General features: G+C 40.0%; 1 protein-coding gene across 1 annotated transcript in view; it reads left to right on the forward strand.

Moving 5' to 3' along the window:
- LOC130210246 (ecto-NOX disulfide-thiol exchanger 2-like) overlaps positions 1–18,612 on the forward strand; it is a 220,488-nt gene that overhangs the window by 143,968 nt on the left and 57,908 nt on the right. The window contains exons 4-5 of the mRNA XM_056440285.1: positions 3,612–3,767; positions 18,134–18,340. Coding sequence (XP_056296260.1) covers positions 3,612–3,767; positions 18,134–18,340 — 363 coding nt within the window. The remainder of the gene's footprint in view (positions 1–3,611; positions 3,768–18,133; positions 18,341–18,612) is intronic.

Consider the following 18,612-nt stretch of genomic DNA (forward strand, 5'->3'; position numbering starts at 1 on the left):
TTCAATCGAGGTGAGTCAGCCATGCTTCCAATCAGATTAGTTCACTTGTGATGTTCCCTTTTTTAACATTTCAATTGTGAACACATAAACCCTATTTCCTGCTTAATTATTTTGCTTGTGTAAAGTAACATCAGATCTGAGTCTGATAGGATTACCGTGGCAAAGTAATAGAGATAAAGAAAGTAACAATACAATAATGCAAGGGGAGAAGGAAGCACAACCACACAAGAGGTACTCAGCCCTGAGCAGTCGGACCATGTCTGTTCAAAGTAGCGAACTGACCTGAGTTCAGATTGCTAGAAGCAGGTGAAGCCGGGACGTAACCCTGGAGACGACTTTTTGTCTGATCTCGATGTTTTCCTGGGTCGGAAAGAGCCTTATTTACTCATTTTGTGCGGAAAGTACAAAACGTATTTAAAAATCCAGGCACACACAGGATCACAATTTGACAGAAGGAGGACATTCATGGTCATTTGTATGAATAAAATAAATACATAGACCCGGCACGCAGGTCAACAGGTCTTCATGCTCAGTTTATAAATGCTGCTTATATCTCACATTTTCAGAAGGCTGGTCATATCCATCAGGATGTAACCCATGTCCCCCACCTGTATGAACGGTCAGTAGCGGTGGAAAGTCATGCGTGGTTAGAGTAACAATAACGTCCGCGGTCATTTCCTTAGCCACTCTTCTCTCACATGGTGTCAACACCCATCTGTGACGGAAGGTGCCTTTGAGCTTTGACTGAATTGAGGCTTTTCTATAACTCCTTTTATCTTCCTGTGTATCTGTCTTCAGTGTTAATTCCTGGCCTTAAGTCTGATCTAAGTGTGCAGACAGGACTAATTACCTTCGCATTGAAAATGCGGAAGGTTATGTTTTGATCGCCGTGTATTTATTTATTTATTTGTATGCGTGTTATTCGCAGAACTCAAAAAGTATTGAACCGAATCGCATGGAATTTGGTGGGATGATTGGTTATTATCCGGGGACCAGTTGATTAGATTTTGGGATCAATCGGGTCAAAGGTCAAGGTCAAAGGTCATGAACAGGTCAAAATCTTCTTGAATCGCATGAAATTTTGTGGGATGATTGGTTATTATCCGGGGACCATTTGATTAGATTTGGGGATCAATCGGGTCAAAGGTCAAGGTCAAGGTCATGGAAAGGTCTAAATCTTTTTTTTACCATAGCACGATACAATTTTGTCCAATTGGCATGCAACTAATGCCAAAATGTTCATAATTCAATGCCCAATCTTGTGATATGCGAAGGTATGCGCTCTACCGAGTGCCCATTCTAGTTTATAATGCTTCAATAAGAAAAAGGCAACACATTAGAAATCTATTTGCCTTTTTTTCTTCTTTTTTTCTTACTGATAAGAAAACATTAAATCATACTGAGAGGAAATAAATGTACATTTTGAACTATTTCAACTGCGGTGTCCGATAATCAGGATTTTTTTTTTTTTCTTCTTCAAATATGTAGTTCATTGTACATTATTCTTCAGGGTTGCCTTATAAGTCGGTTGTAAAATTGTCAACCAAATAATGCTTTTCACATAATGCTAAAACCTCACTCTTGTCACATTTATGAATAGGTGACTTGGAGTCTATGGAGAACATTTAAGTTGCAGCATTAGTATTCTTATCCATCACTGCTGAACATGTTCCAACCCTACAGCCACTTAGTTTATTTTCATTCCAATCCTTTTTTACATGATTGAGCTTTCCATGAACCATGATTCCCCCTTAGTTACCTTCCTGTTGCAGTATAATGCCATTGAAAGCGCAGACTCTTGACAAGCTTTATTTAATATGCATCCGTGTGCTGATTACACACTGTGGTGCTCGAGTGTAAGAAGGCGGCTGCTAAACAAAATCCAACCCAGGAGACAAAACATGGATATTGTGAAAAGGATACATTGCATAACAGGGTTGCTGTACAACAGCCAGCTCTTCTTTTTTTTTTTTTTACAACAAATACGGATATGAATGCAATTAGCGACGTCTGCGACCACGCGAGACAGCTACAAGGTGGAGATGCAGTTTAGAGGGAAAGCGGTACATCCCGGCGTGCCGTGGGAATAATTGGATCAGATTTCATGTCTCTGTTTCTCTTTTACTGCTTCACTTATGGCTCTCCCTCTGTGTTATTCATCTTCCTCTCCTCCAACTCACCAGAAGAACTCATTCATCGCTCTGCCATCCGAGCAGTGTTTTCATTATCGCCTGCCTCCTCTCCGTCTGTCACCGGGCTAAAGACGGATGCCGGGGTCATCAACAGGAGAAAGAGAAAGAACCAGCCCTGTATCGCAGCTTCTCATCTCTATGGCGTTCAGTTCCCGGCAGCATTGTGTCACTGATAACTTTTTCCAGCTCTTTGCTCTACTCTACTACGCATAATCAAACTAGATTCCTCTTTCTCTGTTGACTCCTCCAGAAAAATAAAACCTCTGTGTCGGTCCCGTCGAGCGAACATGGCGTCAGTGTTTTGTTGTCCTTTCATTTCAGTTTTGTCTTAGTCAAGTTTTTGTCCCTTATGGGCATAGAGACTTGGCATGCAAGGCATTGTATATAGACACACATACACACACACACTTTTTCTGCCGCTGTCTGCTGCAGGTGCGGTGGGGACTCATGGGGGAGGGCAATGTATTTCCATTTCAGAAACAAGCTGGGAAAGTGTGCAAGAGTACCGGTGTGCACTTGTGTGCCCAGGTGCAGTCTAAATCAGTGTCTGTGAATATGGTGTCTGTCTTTTCAGAAATGTCTTTGCGATTTTACAGGTCATCAGTCAAAGACTAAAGAGGGGAAGAGGGGGGGGGGAGATAGAGGGCAAGTGAGAGAGTGTACAATAGAGTAATTTACAAGTGAGAGATTTCAAGAAAGGAAGATAGACACCAAGAGAGAGGGAGAGAGAACGATCGGGAAAAGACAAGACACTAAGTAACTAGAACGGGCACTCGGTAGAGCGCATACCTTCGCATATCACAAGATTGGGCATTGAATTATGAACATGTTGGCATTAGTTGCATGCCAATTGGATAAAAATTGACCGTGCTATGGTAAAAAGAAGATTTTGACTTTTTCATGACCTTGACCTTTGACCCGATTGATCCCAAAATCTAATCAAATGGTCCCCGGATAATACCCAATCATCCCACCGAATTTCATGCGATTTGGTTTAATACTTTTTGTGTTATGCGAATAACACGCATACAAATAAATAAATAAATACACGACGATTCAAAACATAACCTTCCGCATTTTCAATGCGAAGGTAAAAATAGTTTAAATATTCATGTTTTTCGTCAGATGATTTATTCATGTGTGGCTGATATATTTCGTTATTTATAAACTGCATGTGTGTCACCGCTGTTGACAGAAGTGTTGCTCCGCGTTCACGGAGGAAGTACACAATGTAAAATGCAACATGAAGCAGCCAGCAGGTGCTCTAATGATGTCACAGTAAAGGTTAGCTGTGACTGAATAGCAGTTAGGAGACAAAAGCTCATTTCTTAAAGTGTGTGTTCTGTGTGTCGCTGCTTCCCCTGCAGCTGCTGTGTCACTTGCTATGTATTCTCATCCATGTGTCTCTCCTGACTCCAGATTTTGACCCCAGTCTTGGGCTGATGACTGGCATTGGCCCCATAAATCCCATGATGCCCGGCCCGGCCATGGCTCCCCGGCCCCTCCCCCAGGATGCACCCATTGTCAGGGAGATCGTCCACTGCAAGAGCTGCACGCTGTTTCCTCCCAACCCCAGTAAGTCTCATATTACGTCACCACTGCCGTTGTAAGAGACATAAGCAGTGCAGAAACGCTGTAAGCTGACCCGTCAACAGCGAACCTGGAGGATGTTTTATTGACTGCTGCAGCAGTGTGCATTATCTATGACTCAACTCTGTCCTCACACTGTTCGGATAGTCACCTATGCACCTCTCGGCCAGACATTGTGTGACACCCAAGAAGGGAGCATTCTTTCTTCATCTCACCTTTGGTAAGTCTAAGCCAGCCGAGTGTGGCTGATTTGCATTCACGTTTCGTAAAAAAAGGTGGGAGGAGAGGGATTAAAGTAGGTGGTAAGGTGTGTGTATGCATGCTAACGTGCACTTGTGTGATGCCTGTGAATCTATAATTGGAGGAGTGACCTCTGTGAGCACAGAACACAGTGCTGCTGTCTCCAATATGTCAGGCCAAAGAGGTGATGGACTCTGTACTCGTCTTCAACTTGCCCTTTCCTCTCTTCATCCTACTCACTCTATCGTACCATATACATCTCTCTCTCTCTCTCTCTCTCTTGTATACTGCATTTTCTCTCCTGCAACCTCGCGTTTAAAGGGTCAAATCCACTTAATTACCTGATCACCTCTGAACCTTCCAGAAACTACTTCCAGGTCAAAAGGTCTCTGTCGGGCTGACTGTTGCATATGTATATTGCCAAACACACACTCTCTTTGCAAACGCACAAACACACATATACAGTCTGGACACTTTTACTGTGTCAGTGTTTGTGCATCCAGATGGGAAATGAATGGGACCTTGCGGGAAACCACATCCTTGAACCGTCACAAATTGAGGCACGAAAATAAGGATGAATGGGCAAAAAGTCACGGCTCTCATACCTGGATTGTTAAAAAGTCATTAATATTTATAGCTACTGTGCTGTCCCCTGTGGGCCATTATAGGTGGTTTGTGGTAATTGGGTTCACATTTCCACTTTGTTCTGTAGGGGGAAAAAGGAGAGTTTTTCTTATAATTGCAAAAAGCGAGGAAGCTCCCTGCCTGAACCAGTCGAAAATGTCAGCGTTGAATATGTTGACCAAAGGAAATCGCAGGTCAACAAAAGTTAAACAGCCCATATCATATCAAACTGAGCCACAGAGCAGTGGAGCAGGGACTGAACACCATTGCTCAGTGGTGGATCTGGGATGGCTCCCACGGGGGCCATTGTCTCTGTGACAAGACCACAAGACATGTCCCCCTTATAGCCTTCCATAAAATGCTCCTGCAATTTATGACAAGATGCAGCGCAAATGTATCAGTTCATATTTCAAAACATTTGCCAACGAGACATCTAAATGGGATTAGGGGATATGACAATATACGCTGTGAGAGGATTCCTCCATCCCATTTGTACTGAGGTTACATCGCCTCTTTATGGGGCCATTGTGGGTAATGTTGCAAAGGCATTATAAGGACTGCTTGAAGGCAATATGGGGTTTATAGTATTTTGCATTAATGCGATGGAGTCCCTTGATTTGTCATTTACATGCCCATCTGGTTATCCTCCATATAAAAACTTGAAAGCATGTATTAAAAAGAACAGATCACAGAACATAGTCTAAAAGGACTTTAACCTCTAGTTTATAATGTTTATTTCATGTTTATCATTTAGGTTTTAAAGTCATTGTTTTTTTTCACATGCAAATAAACACAACACATTGCTTTTATTTACAGTGTTTAGAACAAGATATATTTATGTTGCATAATTAATGGTAATATCAAACCCCTAAAAGAAAATACAACATTTCCTCCACACCCTCATTTTCTAAATAATTAACCGCGATGCTGGCGTTCTCTCCCTCTGGGAGGAACTCTCCCTCTTCCGTCTGTCTGGAGGCTGTTTCAAGGCAGCCTCACATGTCAGATGGAGAAGACGTACATTTTCCTCCGAGACTATTACTGAGCACTCCTCTCCTACAACATGGGAGTCTTTGATACTTTGGGAGTTTGAGTTCAGATCACCCTTTGTGTCATGGTTCAATTCAAACAGAAAGATTTTTCGCACACAGTAAACAAATGAATGAGTATTTCCTCCACACCTTTAGGCCTTTACGGGCTATCAGAGACAAGCACGTGGACATTTTTTATCTAACACATAGTTGATGCTAATCCTGAGGCTGAATGCGGAGTCGACTGTTAACTTAACAACCCAATAACCTGCCATCAGCACTTGTTGTATGACCTGGAGTTTCTGCTCCTTTTAGGAGAAATGTCCCACTTGTTGTCTTCATGCAGGCACAAGAGCCTTGTTTCTTTAGGACAGTTATTTTCCAATCCAAGCCTTGCCTTCACCCTCTGTTTCTTTTTTTGTCATCATTTTATTTATACATATAATAATTCGTAGTTCTTATGTGTAAAACAAAAAACCCGACAGCAGTAGCAGACAAAAAAGAATAAAGAATGAATAAACTATACAATATCCACACAAAAAAAAAAAAAAAGTATATTATATATATATATATAAAAAAATATGTAATATAATATAATATATATATATATAATACAAATATATATAATAAATTATACTTTTATATATATATATATATATATATAATATAATATATATATAATATTATATATATATATATATGTAATAAAATATACACCATGGCCATAGATATTCACAGAATATGTTCTGGTGTGTGTGTGCGTGTGCGTGTGCGTGTGTGTGTGCGTGTGTGTGAGACGAAAGATGTCAAATAAACAGCTTGGAAGGTGATGAAGATTTCATAAACAGGGATTCATATTGTATGCAGCTTAGATAGTACAGATGGCCCGGCACGTCCACCTCTTATGACTACATCTTCTATGGGCCTCTCGCACATACAATTTAGACACTCGTGGAAAGCACTTTGGATAAAAGCATCCAACCATGTGGTCTGTTAAGATGTTCTGAGGGGCGCACATTAAGCTGCTTGAACCAAATCTCTCACTTCCAACCGTCCCTCCATCTCTGCAGCATCTTCACACATCTTTGAGATATTTCCCGCATCATCTTCACGCTTGCTCACCTTTTCTCTCTCATCATCTGTCTCCTTCCTTTCATTTTCTTCACTTTGTGTTTTTCTTTATTTGACAGGGTAGGAGTGGTATTTTCTTTCATTATAAAGTCCCATTAAACAGTTTGACTTTTTAACTGTGTTCTCTGCTGACGCCTGAAACAGTCGTGGCCAACAGGATTACAGACTATTGACCTCTGATTGTACTTGTGAGAACACAGTTTACACATTGGTTGATGCAATTTGCTGTTTACATTTTTGTATCTGTTGTGTCTCTTTTATGTGACATTTATACTTTTTGTGTGTTTTGTTTTTTAAACTGTTATGTTTGCTTACATCAAGATTTTAAATTCTAAATGGGATTATCCTTGAAAAACGTACACATTGTTTTCCATAACCAATGTTTATACGTAATATTTCTAGTGGTAGTCAATTTACAGACCCTGTTCCTTGTTAGGCTTGAAATAAAATCATATTATACAACATGGTATAGAAACAGGCAAAAGCAAACAACTTCTACAAACAAGCACTAAAGACAGTATTTAATACCCCAGTGACTGAAACGATTCAAACATTTTTAATATGTTCTTCATGCAATATAAACTCACGTATCGCAGTGTTCACAGATTTTTTTTTGTATAAGCCATAGTTTTTCCTTAGTACTAAAAGCCTTAAAATGTGTTATTGTTTTTTTTATTTCTAATGGCAGGTCATTCCAAATTAATAGGCATTTTAGCGATGAAAGGTATTTTTCCCCACCCTATTTTGCCATGTTTTGCGTGGGACTGATAGGGACAACAATTTATTTATATTGGGTCAGTATTGAGGAAGTACGCTTCAATGCGCCAGCCGCTAAACGGGCTGGAATGTAATCATATAATTACAATTCTGCACCGTCATTTACATCCACTAAAAGTGTGTAGTGTCTGACACACTTAGATTGTCATTATAAGGGACTGACAACATTGTGCACCTATTTTATTTCATTTGGTCTGTTTGTTGTTGACTAGTTGCTGGAAGACAATGATGTAAATGTGATGGAGGATTGCTAGAGGAGTTTAAGTGTTGTCAGTTTGTTGTGATAGAGAACAGAAAGTGTGCCTTGGTGTTATTTTAACCTGAATTTGCTGTGTCATTGGCCTCTGACGGCACTGTTTAAAGTTTTCTGCCAGTTCTTCCACTGATTGGACAAAATTGGCATGAAGTGCCATTCCAATTACCATGCCATCCAAACTGATCACGCCATTTACCTTCAATTATGTTATTTCTTTTCTCTGATTAGACTCTTTTAGTGAGTGTATTGATATGGACATGAGTTATTTCTCCCTATTTTCCCAAGTCCTTTTATAATAAAGAAGTATCTGGTGATCATTTTGTGGCAATTATGTTATAATGCAAGGTCCCTCTTTTTCATTAGTTGATGATCATTATCAACCAAATGAGATGGGGTTTTTTAAACTACATTTGAAAGGCTTTATACATATTTAAAATTGCATTTGTGAGGGAATCCATCAAAACTATGTTTTTCAATCCTAAATTTGCAGAAATCAATCTCAATTTATTTGTCCTTGTTCACATGCAAATTGAGGTATTTTCCTCTTTCTTATCGCATTCTGTTGATTGTTAACATGTCAGAGTAAGTGTAAACAGTTAGCTTTCAGAGGCAGTTACTTTACGACCAACATGAAAAAAGCACTTTGTTTACCTTTTGAAAGACACCGCTGTCGCCTTCACTAAAAGACCAAGATGCTCTCAAAACAGTCCCATGAAACCAATAAGAAGAAATTCCTCAGTAGCTCGCATTTTTGAAAGAAAAAGGGCAAGTGCTATCTAAATAAAAGCATTGCAGGGTGGGAATCTAATGCAAGAATTTATTTGAACAGATGGGGAAGAACCGAGCACAGCCATCGAGGAGATTTCTTGGCTCACTGGTAGGTCTCCGCTGTAATTGAAGCTTCTGGGTTTCTTCCAAGGGGGTCAATACCCGATAAAGCTCCACCACAGGGGACAATGCAGGGGGCCACAGTAAATAGCTGACATGCATCTTTCTTTAATGTATTCTTTAAAAAGAAGCATCATACGGTTTGTGCTTGTGTGTCTGTGTGTGTCAAAATAAAGAGGATGATTGTGAGTCAGTGCTCTATTTCCTAAGGGATTTGTTGTGTCCAGCAGGCGATAGTTGTGTGTGCGTGTGTGTGTGTGTGTGTGTGAAACTGATGTAGATAGAGGACAGCAGGTTCCATATGGCAGCTATCACAGGAAGCAGGACCCCCAGCTACGCCACCTCTGACAGCACATGCAGCCAGCTTCCTCCTCATTGACCTTTAACTTGAACTGATATTCAGTATATCTCTGTCCATCGAGCTTCATTCATATCTACATCTTTATTGTTATGTTTCTTCTGCATGTTTTGACCATGATATTAATGACCAAACCAAATTAGACCACGTTGAAAGGTAAACTAAATATGTACAGTACACAGTGCATTATGAATCATTGTGTTAGTAGTACGTTAGGTGCAAGTAGACAATGTGTGTTTTAAAGGCCAAACATGGAGTTACACTGAGGCAGCATAAAACACAACCAGAGCGATCCTGTGGGGTTCCGCAAGGGTCGGTCCTCAGCCCCATCCTCTTCATTATTTACATGCTCCCCCTCCGTCGTGTCATCAGCAAACAGGATGTCCTTCTGCTGTTAAGCTGACGACATCAAAACTACCTCAAGCCCCTCTGCAGCCATTTCATGTCTCACCATGGGCGACCGGGCCTTTTGCTCAGCAGCACCCCGCTTATGGAAAAGTCTCCATGACGACCTGAGGGCAACAGACACTGGACTCTTTTAAGACTGGCCTAAAAACATTTTTATTCAGGAAGGCGTTCACGACTTTGAGTTGAGTTTTGTGACTTGTGTCAACGATTCCTTTTTTATTATAGTTAGTTTTAACTATGTGAGATTCTTGAATGAAGAGTGCCTTACAAATAGAATGTATCATCATCAACATCATCATCATCATTCATCAGAAGCAGAGAGGCTGAAAGAGCTGCAGCAGTGGCTTCATATATAAAGATCAAGAACCTCTCATGTTTTTGTCTTTTCTGAATGTTTCTAAAAGAAATCTAAATATGAAAATCCCAAAATTTAGTTAAATTCTTGGGATTCCTCTTTGGTGTTATACATTCATTTCAGTGTCATTTACACATTGCCCTTACACTTAGCACCTTACATGAGCTGTGTTTAACCCGATGGACCTTAATAAAGCAGCAAACAACTATTATCTTTGTAAATATAAAGTAAAATAGTGTCTACTTGAGCAGAACATGAAGTCTCTGTCCCTCTGTGTGTTGTTATCAGAGCTTCTACTTGCTTTTGTTGACATAGCCGGGCCAGCCGCACATGCTTTAAGTGCATGTTCATGCATGTGAGCGTGCCCGACTGGCTAGTTGCCGCTGCTGTGCACTGCTTTCATAAAGCGGTTACGCCTGATAACTGCCGACGAGCAGCTTCGGCAAAGAAGCAGTAGCACCCACCCTCCGGTTCCACCGCAGGTAAACACTGTTCACTCTGTCAGCACTTTCGCTGTTCGCTGTTCGCTATGAGCCGCCTGCTCAGCCGTCGACCTGTTGAGAGCCGCTGAGAGGCAATAGAAATTCTCCCAATCTCAGATATTGCACATTGAAAGTGTCAGTGTGCCAATTGTACACGTCGGAGTGTGTGCCCAGGTGTTGCGGAGCAGTATCTGAACACACGTAAAGTCAGTATCATTTGGGGCCGAAGACAACACGTTTGCATGTTTGAAAATGAAAAAAAGATCCATGTTTGAGGAGAAAAGAACAGAGCTTTTGAGATCTGAACCTGAGCTGTCCATCAAGTTCCACAAATGAGCACCACCTGGCCTCTATGCCTCGCCTCATTAAGTAGGCCTAAACATCAAATTAAGTCGGCGTTGCGCCACCTAGTGGTGGGAGGTCCAAAGTAACAAAAAACAATTAAAATGGCTCGAACAGATACTAAAGTGTCAGTTCTACTGCGCTCTGACCAGCTGGTGCGTTATCCTTGGTGCATGTGTTCACATAAAGAAGAGGTTTGCGCTCAGAAACATCATTCAATAAGTTTACATGATTATCTGTCTGGCGATACACCAAATGTTTTCAGTGGGTTAAAATTATGTTTTTAAAGACATGTATTTTGAAAAAATGGTATTTGTATTGACGGAGAGCGCCGCAACCGATAAACAGGCCGCAATGAAATCGTTCAGAGCAATTCCGTCAATTCACGTCCACTAAAAAGTGCATGTTGTTACCACTGACTGGCTCAGATAGTTATTATTAATTATATTATAATTAATAAATTAATGATTTATGTCTAACAGTATGGAGAGGACCCTACAGAGAAATACAACGTTTTTTCTTTACCCTTCGCTTGATCGGGCCGTTTGTTGTCGTTTCGTGTGATCTGTTACCTCAAGACAACGATGGAAATATGAGAGTTGATGATGATGATGATATATACTTTATTAGAGTTGGATAGAGGCATGTCAGATTCGTCAAAATGTGTGATTTTGGAGAAAAGAAGGGATACTTTAGTGTCATCTAAAAGATTGTTAATGTCATCTCTGAATATTTAGCCCATTCTGACAATGTGGATGTGATGCAAAACTTAGTTTGACATTATTGGACATAGTGGTTCTAGTGAAAGGTAAATAAAAACATTGTATTCTTCTACTCTTTCCATAATGTTGTCAGACACTTAAAATAACAATCTGAGCTCGTCATTGGCAAAAACAAGCACTTTTAGTGGACATACATTGACGGTGCAGAGTGGCCCCATAAGTATGATTACGTTGCAACCCGCTTAACGGCTGTTAGATGAAGCGTTTGCCGTCAATACTGGACCAATTTCCAAAGTGTGGTCCCAGTTAGTCGCTAGACACAAAACATGATAAAAAAGTGTCCAGCTTGAAAAATGTCAAAGTTAACAAGGTAAGTCAACAGGGGAATGCAATCACCAATCACTGTGATGGGTTCACCCAGCATGGAAACACATCGAACCTCAAAGTCAATCATTGCTGTTCACTGAAGGGCGGATATTTGTAGAATTTTTGTATTTTAAATAGCATAATTAATTCAACAGATCAATCCAATAGATGGCAAAAAGCATTCAAACAAGGGATCTTAATAGCTTCTAAAATATACATTTGTGTTCGAGCTACATGTTATATCCAACACACAGTATTTTTACATATTTTTTTGGTGTGGTGGTGGGGCTGGCAGGAATAGGTTATATCTAGAAGTTCTAAAGTGGATCAATTGTTTGTCCTCATGCATGAAGAATAAAAGGGTTTTAGATGATGACTCCAGTTGTATAAACAATTATTCAATATTTGTTAAGACTGGTGAACCACAGGGGAGGAACCAGGTCTCAATGGCACGACCAGGACTCAGGATAAGATGTCAGTAAAACAGTTGTTACTCATCAGCAGGTTCAGGACACGCACACACAACGAACTCGCTGGACCGCTTGACACAGAAGACGACTATGACAAACTGGTGGGAACAATCGGGCGGCGGGGCAGACAGAGTGGTGTGAAACAGGAAATAAAGATAATTGATAAAATGATGAAGAGATAACTTAGGCAACAGGAAGAGACGGGACAAGATTAACACCTGCAGCCATGCCACACATGTTCAGTTCCACCTTTTAGAGCCTCAGCTGTGCGTGTTCAAAGAGATGTGCTTTAGGATGTCTGCAGCTAGTTCTACTCCTAAATTCAATTATCCGAATCTTTTAACTTTAGAGATGTTTGACCAAAATAATATTTGTAAGGATCTGAATTTGTACTCGTTTTTTATGTGAGTCATATAATTAGTCTGTTTTTCCCGTATTGCTACATGAGATGCACAATCTACAGGGGACATTTCCCTTAAGGAATGCCTCAGGTTTTACTGTTAATATGCTTTCACCAAGCAATCTCTCAGATTTTTTTTACCTCTTATCTGTAAATGTCACGATTTCCCCACCTTCATAAATTCATCCTGCCTGCATGCTTAATTAACTCTCCTCTCATTCCAGATCCGGTCATCCTCACCTGATTGTCCCTCATTCCCTTCACCTGGTCCTCACACCCTTCTCACCTGCAGCCCATCCCCTCATTAGTCCCTCACTAGTTAGCTCCCTCACTTCCTCTTGTCTTCTGCCAGATTGTCTTGTGTGTCACCGCCAAATGCTCCAGCGAATTCCTAAATATTAATTCTGATCTGCCCGTTACGACCCTGCTTGCCTGTTTACCCGATTTAAGATATTTGCCTGCCCCTTTTTGGATTTGTTGCCTTGTTTGACGGACCACCTGGTTTTGACCCTGCCTGAATCACTAAGTAAAGGGCCTCCTCCTGCATTCCTGTTTTCGTGTCGTACTTTTGGGTTCCAGTACCTGTAACCCTTACAGTAGTGATGGTGAGATGAAGCCTCATGAGGCATCGAACCACTTCAGCCAATTGGTTTGAGAAAGGGTTAATTTCTCGAAGCTTCATGTGCTCACGAAACCACCTACTGGCCAAGTGCATAATCACAGGCAGCTGTATCTGAACCACATAATGTGATGCATTGAATTTGTGTGTCTGTTATGTTATGGCTGTTGGGAATGACTGAATTACAAAAATGTATGACCAAATCATTTCTGTACATAAATTATCACATATGTGCATAATAAAATATTTTTTGAATGTATTCTGTGTGTGTAAATGTTCCCAAAATGGTAGTATCATATGATATGGCAGGTTGTGTAATAATGTTATGTCACTTTAGGAAAATGGCATGGGCTTAAGCAGGCAGAGGACAGTGAACGTGTGTGTGTGTAACTAGGAAGAGGGGACTGAATATGCGTGTGTAACTTGGACAGTGATGTACAGGACAAGGGACATTTTATTCATTTTTATTCAGAAATAACAGTTTCTCAACAGTTCCATCTTATCACCTATCCTTCTCTCCTCACTCTCCTAACTCTCCAAACTATCTCTCTCTCTCTAAACTCTCCAAACTCTCAACCAACAACCCACATTTTGAATGGAGCCTGAGGGGTTTATATTGCTGTCAAACCTCCCGGCAATATCTGAACCACTTCCCGAAGCAGTCACGTGGTACAGCCGGGCAGCGAGGCTTCAGATGTCATTATTTTTGGCTCCTCCCCTAAATGAAGCAAGCCTCGATACGCGCTTCGAGGAAACGCCCCCTCCATTACTCGACACACGCTTCGAAGCGTCGGCACATCTCGTAACAACACTACCTTACAGTAAACAAAGGTTGTTGTAAACTTTTCGTTAATGTCCTGTCAGATGACAGTAAATGTCAATGCTTCATGATTAAAGACTTAATAATTAAACTGAGCAGATTATATATTAAAACATAGCACATATACCAGTAAAATCGTCAATTAACAATTGATAGACAGTAAAATAATTTATAAAATGGAAAATCACTGAGCATAAAATGTCCTTCCTTGTACAAACGTGCATTCAAGGGCTCATGTAAATCCAAACACAGCTACCAGCTTTGCTAAACAAAGCAAATGGAGCATTTTTGATGTGCGTCCTTATTTGGTCTTCGTCAAAGTCTGTTTGCACTGATATGATTTAGCTTTTTCTGAGACCATTTAGAGTCTAGGAAAGTGAGTACCCATTCCTTTAGTGCAGAATAGTTGATTTTGATTTCGCTTTACAGTCATGTTATTAGATGTATTATGGAGAGCCACTCTCCAGTAGCATTCGTTTTTGTTCTACACAGGGTTTGGACTTTGCCATCTCCTCTTAACACAGAGAAATTTCAGATTTGATTAAACTTTGTCTCTATCTACTTTTCATGACTTCCATGCACACACACACACACACACACACACACAAACCCATTGTATGTCTCTGGCCCTTTAATGCTGAAGACCTACATTTCATTCGTTGCTTTAGGGAATTTATTTGTGAGTGTCTTTAATGGACATCAGTTCCTCCGGCTCTTCTCTTTCCAACACTTTTTCATGGATGTCAGGCTTGTCTGTCTGTAATTACCCTCAAGTTAAATACCTAAGATGCCCTTCAGAAGACTCATGCCTACGTGCCTACATTTCTAAAAAGTCCCAAGTATGGATTTTATTCTGCTTTCAAAGCCAAACATTTGATAACGCAGTCACATCTCTGGTGTGTCTGGAACAAATGTGACGCTTTTTCAAGGCAGGCTTTTTATGAAGCAAGGATGTCAGCTAAACGTCCCATTGTTGCCTTGTTGTCGTTTTATATTGTCCCCCTCGCTCATCAGCAGAACTCAGAAATTGCAATGTAATGCTGAATCCTGCAGTGAAGAGCTGTATGTTTTAGCTGACTGCAAAGTAAAGGCAGGGAAACTATCACCTTGGTGCCGTCCTCGTGTCGGTGTGTGTGTTGGTGTGTCCGAGTGTGCTTTTTTGGCTTTGACCATGCGCGTGAGAGAGCAGCCGTGAGAATGGGCATGTTCCAGTTTTAATGGCATCATCATCGGCAAGGTCAGGGGACAAAGGCATTTGGGCCATGTGCCAGAGCAAGATGTGACAGGAGGAGGGCACGGCCATAAAGTACCTTTGATATGTTTTACTATAACTTTGCTCCTGGCTCTCCAGCACTAAAGCTACAGGACTGAATAACGGCTCCTCTTGGGCACATTTTTTAAAATGTCATGTCCAAACTTTTGAGTACTGAATGAAAAGTGCACTGTATTTTTTTATAATTTAGGGGGTGATTGAAGTTGTGTGATTTAGGCCACAGCTTCATAGCTGTAGGAAAGTGGTTTCAGGAGTTCAAAGTGTACATGAATGAGTCATACATTGCAGCTCTGCTTGAGGTACTTCGCACTGCTGTCCAATTTGTTCTGCATGTCAGTCAGCAAATGTCACTCGTTGTATTTAGGCTGCTGTAAGACTATTATTTTCAGGTGTATGTTGTTTTTGTCTCCAACATAGAGGCACAATTTATTTAAACATTCGCACAAAGAACATTTTAAGTTGTAGTTTGAACAGCAGTAGCTCACCAGACTATAGTTGCTAATAGTTCTAAAACGTTATCAAAATGCATTTTAATATTTTGTATATTTTCAAAACCTAGTTTTGTCTGCATTGTACATTTCTGCAAACCAGAGAGAAATACATGAACGTATGTGAATATGTGTACATTGCGCTCAGAGCATGTGAAGGGGTACATTGAGTGAGTGATATTGAAAGATATGTGTTGTAATAGAATAATAAAACCAGCCAGAAAGTCTATTAAGAGTGTGAGAACGCACACTGGACAGGAGACCACTGTTCGTACCCCGTTTGAAACCAATAGTTAGCGTTGACTTTACAATTGTTGTGTTTCATGAAAAAATACGCGAAGCGAGATTGTTACTTACGGTAGTTACATTAAGGTTGTTACATTGTTCTGTATTATTTTAACACAAACCATGATGTATTTTCGACCCTTAACCAAGTAGTTTTGTTGCCTAAATCTAACCAATAGTTTCTCAATTTTAACCACGTGGCATTGTGCTGCAAACGTGATACTGGTTTGATATGAGACATATATTTCTTTTAACTTGAACATTTAATTATGCAATGCATCGATTTGCAGAAATGTACAATTCCTTTCTGGTGACTGGGTTGATTTTTTCACTTGCTTTAATTATCAGATTTTAAGAACACATTCGATTAATATCTGTAACTTCTTACTGAGAAATGCACCGGGTTTATTAGGTTCACATAGCTAATACAACAACCCTGCTATCATTTCTGTCTTCAAGATTGTTATAAGATACATTTTTGCTGGGTTGACTGACCTTGATGGTCCTTTCTGAGGTTACAGTTTGTGCTGCTGTTGAAGTGTGTTGTGTTATAGTTTGTTCTAATAATCTGTACATCACATTGATAGCCATGGGGGGCAAACTAAAGACGCCAACCATAATAACCCTAAACTTGAGTTGTGCTTTTTACAAACTCTTTTCTAGGTTAGATAGCAGCGCTCACATTCAAGCCCGGATCAATCAATTTCTTAGTTTGCCTTGTGCAGACCAAACCAGTCACTCGTATCATCCATGGACAGCCTGCTCTTCCTGAGATTAGATCAGTCAACATTTATCTTTGTTCGGTCAGTAACATCCTTCATGCTTCAAACGATTGACACAAAGGCATCAGCCTCTCTCCGGACCGAAGGATTCGATTATATGCTGGAATGGCGTGACGGGATTATCTCTGTAATATAAAAATGATTCAAGCATATTGTTCCATGTTAGCGCTTATCATTATATTCCCATCATGGTATGGTCATAGAGAAATATCTCTACAGCCCAATTCAGTTGTTTTCTAAATCAATGGCCGATGCAGAGATCCTAATGCACATAAATGTTTCATTCAGACTTGGTTTTATTATTCTTTGGTTGTCAGTCCTGTTGAATAATGGTACTAAAAGTCCTGGTTCAGAATGCTCCAGCATGAATGAACTAAACTAGAAAATGTGACCATGTTAGGCCAGTTTTACGTTCCTTTTATTGACTACCTGTCCATGTAAGATCAAACTTTCAATTGCTTCTGATGACTTTAGATAAAGGTGGTGTAATTTTATTGCCCTTGGTTTGATGCATTTGATGGCCATTTTACAGTGTTATTATAGTATTATATATATATTTATATATATATATTTCATATATATATACATATGTCTATATATTATATATATATATATATATATATCATATATATATATGTGTATATATATATATATATATATTATATGTGAGGGGAAGAAGAGACAAAGTCGTGATTGCCTCTTTTGTTTCAGCCAAATACTAAAACTTTTGTTTTTCACAGGGCTTTCTTTTTTACTCCAATTAAGATAACTATTTTAGGATGTATAACTAGAAAGGCTTAAACGAATGCTCGCTGCTTAAACAGTGTGAGCACAGAAAGCAGCTGAAGTCCGTCACGTATGAAAGGTTGTGGAAATTAGAAGAGCTAAAGAATGTTTTTGTTCATAGCATTAAAAGAAATAGAAGATCTTTGAGGGCAGATTGTCAACCTCATGTAAGATACGGGTGAAAGGAGGAATTATTATTGGAAGCAATGCAAAACAAACCCAGCGCACTGAGCTGAATTTGAACGCAGACTAAACCCATTTGGCCTTACTCAAAACAACCCTGAAATGTTCTGATGTATTCTGATATCTTTCATGATTAAATACAGTTTTAAAACTGATGTTGTATCGTCACTGATTGACTGATCAACCAACTGATGGGTTGGGACTACCGTTGTTCCTTCAATTGGAATAATTGTGTCTGTTTTCTTCTCTTCTCCATGTTTGACAGACCTTTTACCTCCAGTTATGAGGGAACGCCCTCCAGGGTGTAAAACGGTATTTGTGGGAGGTCTGCCCGAGAACGCCACAGAGCAGCTCATCGTGGAGGTCTTTGGACAGTGTGGGGGAATTGGTGCCATCAGAAAAAGCAAGAAAAACTTCTGCCACATCCGATTTGCTGAGGAGTTCAGTGTGGACAAGGCTCTCTTCCTCTCTGGTAAAATACGTTCACTATATAAATCAGTATAACTATAAACCCTTTCTGTGGGCACTCCTTTTTTTAGTCTTTGATTGTTTCTTTTATTAAAATCAGAACATTTATGTCTGTTAAGCCATCTGTCACACATGTTGCACGTTGTTTTTATGCCAATTCCTTACTTCTGTGCAATGGAAACCTTATTGTTAGGTCTGTATTGGTTTACGTTGGGCTCAAAGGTCAGAGGATAACAGCTTTCTTTTTTATCCGCATAGACAATATTGAATCTGTAG

Source organism: Pseudoliparis swirei, chromosome 19 (genome assembly GCF_029220125.1).
Source record: "Pseudoliparis swirei isolate HS2019 ecotype Mariana Trench chromosome 19, NWPU_hadal_v1, whole genome shotgun sequence".
NCBI lineage: Eukaryota > Metazoa > Chordata > Actinopteri > Perciformes > Liparidae > Pseudoliparis > Pseudoliparis swirei.